Source organism: Thalassophryne amazonica, chromosome 19 (assembly GCF_902500255.1).
Source record: "Thalassophryne amazonica chromosome 19, fThaAma1.1, whole genome shotgun sequence".
NCBI classification, from domain to species: Eukaryota; Metazoa; Chordata; class Actinopteri; order Batrachoidiformes; family Batrachoididae; genus Thalassophryne; species Thalassophryne amazonica.
The window spans coordinates 46,935,309-46,947,410 of record NC_047121.1 but is presented as its reverse complement, the minus strand read 5'-3'; the positions used below and the strand labels follow the sequence as shown (position 1 = coordinate 46,947,410).

At 39.1% G+C, this 12,102-nt stretch overlaps 1 protein-coding gene across 2 annotated transcripts; it reads left to right on the top strand.

The window, feature by feature from the left end:
- The first annotated feature begins 52 nt into the window (after positions 1-52).
- Positions 53-10,558, top strand: tmem30b (transmembrane protein 30B). Of its 2 annotated transcripts, none has more exons than XM_034159733.1 (8): positions 53-158; positions 1,566-1,761; positions 2,077-2,181; positions 2,871-2,978; positions 3,188-3,278; positions 3,369-3,506; positions 4,395-4,601; positions 9,545-10,558. In XM_034159733.1, exons 2-8 carry the CDS (start codon positions 1,576-1,578, stop codon positions 9,721-9,723), a joined length of 1,014 nt encoding a protein of 337 aa, XP_034015624.1. In that variant the 5' UTR covers positions 53-158; positions 1,566-1,575; the 3' UTR covers positions 9,724-10,558. The 2 variants fall into 2 exon arrangements, with proteins under 2 accessions (XP_034015624.1, XP_034015623.1); XM_034159732.1 differs by having other exon boundaries at positions 120-252.
- Positions 10,559-12,102: the final 1,544 nt, after the last annotated feature.

The following is a 12,102-nucleotide window of genomic DNA, read 5'->3' as shown; positions in this document are numbered from 1 at the left end:
CGTTTCCAGATCGGCTGGAAAATGACTTCTTCATGCTTCTTCAGCACCCCTGTGTCGCCCACTGCTGGTGAAAAATGGAAAAACACCCGATCCCACATCCACGTGACAGCCCAGAAGCCAGGGTGACGTCACTTCTGGACTCAGACGCGCAGGTAAAGGTGAGCTGCTTTTCCGCTGCTGCTTTCTTCTCCGCAAGTTGCACAACGTTGCCGACGTTTTGTTGAATTTGTTTTTCCATTTCTTGACGACTATGTGAGTATCAAGCTAATTACACAAGCGTTTTCAGGTTTTTAATTTACATTTTACTGCACGCAAATTCTGTGAGGTTAACTTTTGTTCTCGACTCTACTGGTTGTTCCGGTTGTGTATCGGCAGCTATTATCTTTGAGCTAATTGGTAGCTGTTTGTGTACAGCCAGGTATATAAATAAAAAAAAAAATTAGCAGATAAATCAAAGATAAGGAAGTCATATGACCATTTCCACGTCACTGAGTATGTCTTTGAGTTAATTTAGATAAAATACAAACAGGGTGGAACTGTATGATAAATCTGTTTTGCAGTTCCATAGACTTTATGGGCAGATCTCAAAGACTGAGTCACTGTGCACATAGGAGACAAGTGAGGGAAGCCACCAAAACAGCCATGACACGTCTGAAGGAGTTACAGGAGGAGGTGATGGTCTAGTGCTTAAGGTGGTGGGCTTGAGACCAGAAGATCCTCGGTTCAAATCGCCGCCTGACTGGAAAATCACTAAGGGCCCTTGGGCAAGGTCTTTAATTCCCTATTGCTCCTGGTGTGTATCGCCTTGTATGGCAGGGTGAATGTGAGGCATTAGTGTGTAAAACGCTTTGAGCGTCTGATGCAGATGGAATAGCGCTATATAAATACAGTCCATTTGTATGGACTGCAAACACAGCCATAGTGTTTAGAGAAATTCTCCCTGCAACATATAGAAAATACAACGCAATGCTAAAATATCTTCACTCATATGAGCATAAAAATAGCAAACATAATGTGACCTTTTGACGTCTTAAAATCGGTAAAGGTTCGCCATCTTTCAGCTTGTCCAAGGTCTTTGTCCCTGTGAACTTGAAGACCCTGATAGTAATAGGAACGGACTACCATTTTCATAATTTAGGTCTGTTGTTATTAAAAAAAATATATAAGATCTGGTGAACAGTACCTGTCTGGAGTGTGTCCAGCAGGGAAGGAGGAGTAACAGGAATACAGAGGCCGGGAATGAGAATCAGAGGAACAGCAGTAGCCAGTAAACCAGTATTTAACAATATGTCTTGTATTTATATTGTGTGTTTGTATTGATATTTGCAAACTGTTTCTTTTTTTCACTTTTGACACTGTGTGCTTCTTACCCTGTGTGCTGCTATACAATGCTGCTGGAACCTCAATTTCCCTGAGGTAGTCTTCCCAAGGGAACAATAAAGTTCTATCTAATCTCTAATCTAATTTGAAATTCTTTCCACTCTTGTTATATAATTTCTTTCAAATTGATATATAGTATCTTCCACACCAATTAAAGGTCAGCTGATTAATAACTTGTGTAACAGAAATTGGAAAATGGTGAAGGACGAGAAGACAGAAAACCGGCCTGATAACACCGCCTTCACCCAGCAACGGCTTCCAGCCTGGCAGCCCATTCTGTCTGCTGGCATTGTCATCCCAGGGTTTATCGTCATTGGCCTGGCATTCATTGGCATTGGTGTTGCACTATTTGTGACCTCACAGGGCATCCAAGTATTTGAGGTATGATATAAAACACATGGGACACTCTTGCATTGTGCTGGGCACTAGAGATGAGTTTCTGTGTTTCTGCATGCAACTCCCAAACTCTGCCCCTTTTTTTTTTTAAGTCAGGTACTGTTAGATTCCTTGGATTATGCAGCGTTTAATGTACTCTATAAGATCAATTTCCACTCTGCCAGATTTTCAGCCATATTAGATTTTTTTTGTTTTTGTTTTTGAGAATTCTAATTTTTTTTTTTTTTTTTTTTTTGTCTAATCTTCACAAAAATTGGTAAAGTTGATATTCATAGACACTTCTACTTCTTTCTCTCTCAGATGGACTACACTGGAGTCGAGAGCAACTCAACGTGCCACGATTGCATTAAAACGACTCAACCATGTGAATGCACTCTGGAATTTCCCATCGAAAAACTGCTTGAGGTTATAATTGAGCTTTACTTACATGGGTGATTCTTAGACTACGGGCACTTTTATGTCCCTTGATCATATTTTATGAAAAAAAGAAAAGGGAAATTTCACACTTTTACAGTTATCTTTACAATGAAAGTGTTTTAAGAAAATTGTCCTAGTAGTCTATGATGACTTTTTCACCTTTTTTCAGCATCATTATATGCAAATATTGCCGTTTTGCGCTTGTCCCACACCCAGACTTATGATCTTCAATGATAAAAATGAATAGCAAACAAATGTTTTTTCTAATGTTTTAAAATATCTCTGAATAAAATATCAGTAAAATAATCAAAACATAAGTGGGGTATTCAATGTCATACAACTGTTGTGATTTTTTTAAACGAAATGTAGTTGTCCCACACTATTGCCGTAATTTCCACCACAACAATAATGTCCCTTTAAAAAGTTTGTATGAAAGATTGTTTGGGTAGTTTCTATGGAGATAAACAGTAACATCAGAGCACATGTATATAGCACCAAATCACAACAAACAGTTGCCCCAAGGCACTTTAGGCAAGGCAATGGTGTGGTGGAAATTACATTTACAAGGCCAATAGTGCCCGTAGTTAAAGAATCACCCACATGCAATATTTTAACATATCAACTTGGGGGTTATTTGAGTTTGACCTATGTTTATGTAATTCTATTATACTTCACAGGGCCCTGTGTTCTTTTATTATGGCTTATCGAACTACTTCCAGAACCAAAGGCAGTATTATGCATCTAGGGATGATGCTCAGCTGTCTGGAGACCTGAAAAACTTTAAGGTGTATTTAACAACCAAGAAAATAGTTGTTGTTTTTTTTTTATGTCTGAAACGACAACTAAATCTGTCTGATTCTTTGTAACAATGTATTTTACCTTAAACTGCATCACTGTACCACACAGTACATAGGTTTTCCAAATATCTGTGTGGTACAGAAGCGACGATTGAGGTCATGGACTGTAAATAATTGTTTTTCCCTCTATCATGAAGGATCCTTATGAAGAATGTAAACCCTATCAATATGATGGCAACAACAAACCAATTGTGCCATGTGGAGCGGTAGCAAACAGCATGTTCAATGGTATGTGCACGCATTTAAAATGATCCTTTAGGTGTGTTTATTGTGAATTCTAACTGCTGTGCATGTCTGTTTATTGATTTTCTTTTCAAGATACATTCGAGCTGTATCAGCGTGTCAATGGTCTAGAGAAGTTGGTGCCTCTTGATGGAAAAGGGATTGCTTGGTGGACAGACTACAATATCAAATACAGAAACCCCTCTGTCATACCTCTGAAGAATGCCTTTAATGGTAGTAAAGCCACAGAACAGTTCAGTTTGCTGTATCTTGCTATCTGCTCTGCTGTTTAATTTGCTTTAGGTATTATGTTTAAAGAATGTTTTCCAAAATCATTTCTTGGGCATTATGTTTTAATATGTGGCAAAGCAATTGTAATGTATAGATGACAGCTATGGAGTAGTTTACTGACCCTTTGTTACAAGGGCAAATACTGTAGTTGCAGTTAGATCCATTAAATAGAAAATAGTCTGTGCCTCAGTGTAATAATAAATAATAGTGACTTTATAGCAACATCTTTCGATATGTTCACAGTACCTCACAGTGCAGAAGCATTCAAAACTGTAAAACCAAAAACATATAAATAGAAGAATAATGTCATAACACAGAAAAAGTCAGTTGAACGGTATAGGAGAATTCAGAGAGGTAGTCTGTATGATCTCATTCATTTATTTATTCATTTATTTTGCTAAACTGCGGATTCAAGTTGAGGGATTTTGCAGTATAAATGTTTGGTGGGAGAGAGCTCCACCATGTTGATTTCTGGGTACAGACGGTTCTGCAGACTAGTAAGGAAGATGGCAAGAACCTCTATGTCAAATGAAATATAGATAATATATTTAGACATAATTGCATAATGAACTGTTTTACAAAGTGTTACTGCAGTTGCATTGTGTGGACGCATTTCAAATTTGCTGTGGTTGTCATTTTTGCATGCATCACAAGCAATGCCTCACTGATTCTATGAGGAGTCTCTGCTCTGCATGATAGTCCACTAGGATGCATCCATCCACCATCTTACTCAACCTAAATTGTTTCCTGAGCTCATCCTGGCAGTACCATTGAGGCATGTTACTACATTTAGGAGTACGTATGGAATTTCATTAAAATTGTTACTTACAGGTACTGTGAAACCCATATTTTGGCCTGTGCCAGCCTATGAGTTGGACCCTTCAGATCCTACGAACAACGGTTTCAAAAATCAGGATTTCCTGGTGTGGATGAGAAGAGCAGCCTTGCCTGACTTCAGAAAGCTCTATCGACGGATCACAGAAGGTGATTATGCAAAGGGCCTGCCAGCAGGAAACTACTCCCTCAAAATTAAGTACAGTATCCTTTATATACATGAGTTTGAGTGATGAGTTAAAGATGGCACATGAAATATGGCAATATTTTTTGTCTTATGTTTTCTATCATGCTCATTAGTATTTTAAAGTTCTTATCTGAGTGCATGACTTAAAAAGAAGGTTCAGTGAATCCTGGAAATCAAATCATTAAAATTCAAAGCAGGTATTTAATAATTTAAAGTCAGTTTTTAATAATGTATGCATATTTTTTATTTACTGCATGTCTGTTTTGCTCATAGGAAAAATGCATTATCCTCCACTAATAATTATTATGCAACTAAAGTCTGATTTTACATTTGACAAGGATACTTCAAATAGTGCTCAGCTTCACCCTGAAAGAAAAGTATTTGGAGACTTAAGATGTCCTGCTGTAGAGGGTTAGCAAAGCTTGAACACTGGTGGACTGAGTGCTTTGAGGTTCAGGGACGCTGTGCTGGAAAATTATGCAACAGTCTTTCTCCTGTGACTTTTTCGAGTGAGGCTGAGAACGTTTTGTCAGTATGCTCATCTACACAAGTATGTGAAAGGATTTTCAAAGCTCCTTGGTCATGCTTTGTCAAGTTACAACAGCATGTACTGAACTGGTTTTACTGGCTGGGTGTGGCTGTGTTGTGCTCCGGCAGATTGAACACAATGACAGGACTTCCTCGATGCAAGGCAAATGTCATGAAATAAGGAAATTAGATAATCAAATACAGTTGTATGGAAAAGTTTGGGCACCGCTGATAATTTTCATGATTTTCCTTTATTTTTCCTCCATTGGTTGTTTGGATCAGAAATTTCAGTTAAATATATCATATAGCAGATGAACACTGATATTTGAGAAGTGAAATGAAGTTTATAGTATTTACAGAAAGTGTGTAATAATTATTTAAACAAAATTGGACAGGTGCATAAATTTGGGCACCCTTGTCATTTTATTGATTTGAATACATTTAGCACTAATTATTGGAACACAAAAATTGGTTTGGTAAGCTCATTGACCCTTGACCTCCTTACACAGGTGAATCCAATCATGAGAAAGGGTATTTAAGGTGGCCATTTGCAAATGTTTCCCCTCTTTACATCTCTTCTAATGAGTGGCAACATGGGAGCCTCTAAACAACTCTCAAATGACCTGAAAACAAAGATTGTTCAACATCATGGTTTAGGGGAAGGATACAAAAAGCTATCTCAGACATTTCAGATGTCAGTTTCCACTGTGAGGAACATAGTGAGGAAATGGAAGACTGAAGGCACAGTACTAGTTAAGGCCCGAAGTGGCAGGTCAAGAAAAATCTCAGATAAGATGAAGCGAAGGATGGTGAAAACAGTCATAGTCAACCTACAGACCTGCTCCAAAGACCTACAATATGATCTTGCTGCAGATAGTGTCTCTGTGCATCGTTCAACTACACAGCGCACTTTGCACAAAGAGATGCTGTATGATGCTGTAATCCAGAGGAAGCCTTTTCTGCGTACGCGCCACAAACCAAGTCTCTTGAGGTATGCTAAAGCACATTTGGACAAGCCAGCTTCATTTTGGAATAAGGTGCTGTGGACTGATGAAACTAAAATTGAGTTATTTGGACATAAGGTGGGGTATGCATGGCTGAAAAAGAACCCAGCATTCCAAGAAAAACACTTGCTACCTACAGTAAAATTTGGAGGTCGTTCCATCATGCTTTGGGGCTGTGTGGCCAGTGCAGGTACTGGGAATTTGTTAAAGTTGAGGGTCACATGGATTCCAGTCAATATCAGCAGATTCTTGAGAACAATGTTCATGAATCAGTGACAAAGTTGAAGTTGCACCGGGGCTGGATCTTTCAACAAGACAATAACCCTAAACACTGCTCAAAATCAGAGGAACAAGTACAATGTTCTGGAATGGCCATCTCAGTCCCCAGACCTAAATACGAGGGCTGTCAATAAAGTTACGGTCCTTTTTATTTTTTTCAAAAACTATATGGATTTCATTCATATGTTTTTACATCAGACATGCTTGAACCCTCGTGCGCGTGCGTGAGTTTTTCCACGCCTGTCGGTGACGTCATTCGCCTGTGAGCACTCCTTGTGGGAGGAGTCGTCCAGCCCCTCGTCGGAATTCCTTTGTCTGAGAAGTTGCTGAGAGACTGGCGCGTTGTTTGATCAAAATTTTTTCTAAACCTGTGAGACACATCGAAGTGGACACGGTTCGAAAAATTAAGCTGGTTTTCAGTGAAAATTTTAACGGCTGATGAGAGATTTGAGGTGATTCTGTCGCTTTAAGGACTTTTCACGGTGCGAGACGTCGCGCTGCGCTCTCAGGCGGCGTCGTCAGCCTGTTCAAGCTGAAAACATCCACATTTCAGGCTCTATTGATCCAGGACGTCGTGAGAGAACAGAGAAGTTTCAGAAGAAGTCGGTTTCAGCATTTTATCCGGATATTCCACTGTTAAAGGAGATTTTTTTAATGAAAGACGTGCGGACGGGTCCGCGCGTCGGGACGCAGCCGCCGCGACGCTCCGCCACAGGAAAAACACCTCTGTTGAAAGCCTTAAGGACAAGTTGGAACATGTTCTGCCTGTTAAACAATTTCTCATATACTCACTCCACTGAAAGCCATCAAAAGCCGCCTGGATTTTACAAATGGTTATCAACACAGAGGTGTTTTTCCTGTGCCGCCGCACCGCGTCGGCTGCGTCCCGACGCGCGGACCCGTCCGCACGTCTTTCATTAAAAAAATCTCCTTTAACAGTGGAATATCCGGATAAAATGCTGAAACCGACTTCTTCTGAAACTTCTCTGTTCTCTCACGACGTCCTGGATCAATAGAGCCTGAAATGTGGAGGTTTTCAGCTTGAACAGGCTGATGACGCCGCCTGAGAGCGCTGCACGACGTCTCACACCGTGAAAAGTCCTTAAAGCGACAGAATCACCTCAAAATCTCTCATCAGCTGTTAAAAGTTTCACTGAAAACCAGCTTAATTTTTCGAACCGTGTCCACTTCGATGTGTCTCACAGGTTTAGAAAAAATTCTGATCAAACAACGCGCCAGTCTCTCAGCAACTTCTCAGACAAAGGAATTCCGACGAGGGGCTGGACGACTCCTCCCACAAGGAGTGCTCACAGGCGAATGACGTCACCGACAGGCGTGGAAAAACTCACGCATGCGCACGAGGGTTCAAGCATGTCTGACGTAAAAACATATGAATGAAATCCATATAGTTTTTGAAAAAAATAAAAAGGACCGTAACTTTATTGACAGCCCTCGTATTATTGAAAATGTGTGGTGTGATTTTAAGTGAGTTGTCCATGCTCTGAAACCAACAAGCCTGAGTAAACTGGAGATGTTGTGTAAAGAATGGTCCAAAATACCTTCAGCCAGAATCCAGACCCTCATTGGAAGCTATAGGAAGAGTTTAGGGGCTGTTATTTCTGTAAAAGGAGGATCTAATAAATATTGATGTATTTTTTTCTGTTGGGGTGGCCAAATTTATGCACCTGCCTAATTTTGTTTAAAGAATTATTGCACACTTTCTGTAAATCCTAGAAACTTCACTTTTGCACGTCTTTTATTTAACAGAGGGACTTTGCGGGGGATTCTTGCAAATAATTTTTATTTATTTATTTATTTATTTGAGCAAGTTAAAAACATTTATCTATTGCGCACATTCATCTTTTAGAGTCCGTACATTACTCAAAGGGAGTAGGATGAAGTAAAACTTATATTTTCTACCCCCTTTCACATGTATTATTTTCGGCGGTGCAGACAAGAATAAATAAAGTTTTGAGATCATACATACCTATATAAACACACACCTTGCATTATACATATCAACATATGTTTACATAAATACATTACTTCTATACACGAATACCCTTGCATACACCAATACACACACTAGATTCAATGAAATTTGATAATATAACAATTTTAACCCACATACATGCACCCAGGCCCATGCATGCATGCACATTTCCCTGTATTCGATTAGACTTGATGATATAATTTTTTTTTATCCACATACATGCATAAATTAGCTTCACATAGGCATCTTCTAGCTGTCACAGCACTTACAGGTAACTCCAGACTGTCTTTGATCATCCTGGAGCTGATCAATGGGTGAGCCTTTGCCATTCTGGTTATTCTTCTATCCATTTTGATGGTTGTTTTCCGTTTTCTTCCACACATCTCTGGGTTTTTTGTCCATTTTAAAGCATTGGAGATCATTGTAGATGAGCAGCCTATAATTTTTTGCACCTGCGTATAATTTTCCCCCTCTCCAGTCAACTTTTTAATCAAACTACGCTGTTCTGAACAATGTCTTGAATGTCCCATTTTCCTCAGGCTTTCAAAGCGAAAAGCATGTTCAACAGGTGCTGGCTTCATCCTTAAATAGAGGACACCTGATTCACACCTGTTTGTTCCACAAAATTGACGAAATCACTGACTGAATGCCACACTACTATTATTGTGAACACCCCCTTTTCTACTATTTTTTTTACTAATAGCCCAATTTCATAGCCTTAAGAGTGTGCATATCATGAATGCTTGGTCTTGTTGGATTTGTGAGAATCTACTGAATCTACTGGTACCTTGTTTCCCATGTAACAATAAGAAATATACTCAAAACCTGGATTAATCTTTTTAGCCACACAGCACTACTCTTATTCTGAACACTACTGTATTTAACTGAAATTGCTGATCCAAACAACCGATTTATAAAGGAAAATCATGGAAATCATCAGGGGTGCCCAAACCTTTACATACAACTGTATTTTAACACAAGATTGAATGTGTGTAGATATGAATTAGGGACACCTTTTTATTTTACTTGATATAATTTTGTATATAGAAAATGTCTGAAAATATTGGCATGAGTATATTTCAAGTTTTGCTTTGCATTAGTGTTTTTATATTATTATTATTTTTGGGTGATTATCCTTAACACCATTGTTCTTCAGGATATCCGGTCCTGAGCTTTAATGGGAGAAAGAAGGTGGTCTTCAGCAATGTATCCTGGATGGGGGGGAAGAATGATTTTCTTGGGATTGCCTATTTAGTGATTGGTTCTTTGTGTATTGTCATGTCCATCGTCATGCTAATCATTTATGCAAAATACAAGTTCCCACTTGAGGAATGAATGTCTTGAGTTTGACCAGTTTGACTGAGAGCCATTTTTGTACCCAACACATCCACACACAGCATGATTTTTGCTTGGTAGCAAACACAGGATAGAGTTTGCATGATATTTTGTGCATGACATGTCCTACAATTCAGAAGAAGCCTTTTCATCAAGTAGTTAAGGGGCACTAAAGACTGGGTGCTGCACTGCATTTTCACCAATACATGCAAACTACTTTTGTAGTGGAATGCACAAAACACTGCAAAGTCAGGTATTGTAAATAACTCCCCAAGTGCTTCATTGAGATACTCCTTCCCAGAAGTGTCGTTGCTTGCAAGTCAATGGTGAAATCATAAAAAAAAAAAAAAAAATTCATTTTACAGGGGTATGTATTTTATTAATAATGTTTATAAGTATTCCTCTGTGATTTCTCGGGGATGAAGAGTGACAGCTGAGTGGTACATGTCATTTAAATGTTGATCAGAGGTTGACCAAAGGAGAAATGCAACTTTTATGCACATTTTGTAATGAAATATCTTCATGCCTCCAGTAGGTAAATGTTGGTAATATTTTATAAGACTGTTGCAGTGTTTTTTTTTGTTTTTTTTTCCTCCCTCAGGTTTAACTTTATGATACTATTTAAAGTTACATTTAATGTATGTTTCTGTGTGCAGAGTTAAAGTTTTAATGCTGTTTTTTAAAAACAAACAAAAAAGCCTTTATTATTTTAGTAGCTCAGGGTTCTGTTCCAGCCAACACAGCTCATGGTTGTTCTAAATATACCTGTTTTATTGTGACTGTTCTTTGATATTCAGATTTTACTTGGCTATTTATTTAATAAAACACAAAAATCATTTTGTTTCTTGTGTTGTGTTGATCATTGTTAATTCTAAAGAATCTGTGTTTATCTGGACCCCCAATGATACATTGACATAAGTTGATTCAGCAGTTTTTGATTCATGTACGAGTAAGTTAAACCGGTCTCATTCCTGCATGGTAGCTTTTTCTGGTTATGGGCATGGTTCAGTTTCACTAAAATAAGAGTATGATAATAACCTCAGTGTAGCAGCTATAGCCAGGTAGGCCGCAATTATGGTTTACAGGGGGATCAATTTTTTTTTTTTTTTTTTTTTTTTAAAGATGTAGTGTGTTTGTCTAAAGCCTAGGTTGTTGGGATAAAAATGGGAAACAAGCCAATTTCATTTTGTGCAGGGGTAAAACACTAAATTTAGTCCAATTTAAGTAAAAAAAAAAATCAGCTCGGGACGGGTGTGGGAGCATGTGCTGAGGCCATATGTTGCATCCACCATGCAAGGCAAGTTACAAGAATGTCATGTAACTTGGTAAAAATCCTTGTTATTGGTTGATAATACACATATTGTAATATTGTACAAGATTGGCACATGTTGGCAGAGTTATGGCCCTTGATTAACAAACCCAGACACGGCCAGTTTCATGAGTTGGTGCCAGCATTCTGAAATCAACACCTCGCATTTTTAGGAGGAATTTTGGGAAACTTGATGCAAGTTCTTGAAATGTTATCAGAATGTAGCAAGCACTTGTACCAAAGCAGCATTTGTCAACTATACTCAACAAAAATATAAACGCAACGCTTTTGGTTTTGCTCCCATTTTGTATGAGATGAACTCAAAGATCTAAAACGTTTTCCACATACACAATATCACCATTTCCCTCAAATATTGTTCACAAACCAGTTGAAATCTGTGATAGTGAGCACTTCTCCTTTGCTGAGATAATCCATCCCACCTCACAGGTGTGCCATACCAAGATGCTGATTAGACACCATGATTAGTGCACAGGTGTGCCTTAGACTGTCCACAATAAAAGGCCACTCTGAAAGGTGCAGTTTTGTTTTATTGGGGGGGATACCAGTCAGTATCTGGTGTGACCACAATTTGCCTCATGCAGTGCAACACATCTCCTTCGCATCATCGTGAAGAGAACACCTCTCCAACGTGCCAAACGCCAGCGAATGTGAGCATTTGCCCACTCAAGTCGGTTACGACGACGAACTGGAGTCAGGTCGAGACCCCGATGAGGATGACGAGCATGCAGATGAGCTTCCCTGAGACGGTTTCTGACAGTTTGTGCAGAAATTCTTTGGTTATGCAAACCGATTGTTTCAGCAGCTGTCCGAGTGGCTGGTCTCAGACGATCTTGGAGGTGAACATGCTGGATGTGGAGGTCCTGGGCTGGTGTGGTTACACATGGTCTGCGGTTGTGAGGCTGGTTGGATGTACTGCCAAATTCTCTGAAACGACTTTGGAGACGGCTTATGGTAGAGAAATGAACATTCAATACACGAGCAACAGCTCTGGTTGACATTCCTGCTGTCACATGCCAACTGCACGCTCCCTCAAATCTTGCGACATCTGT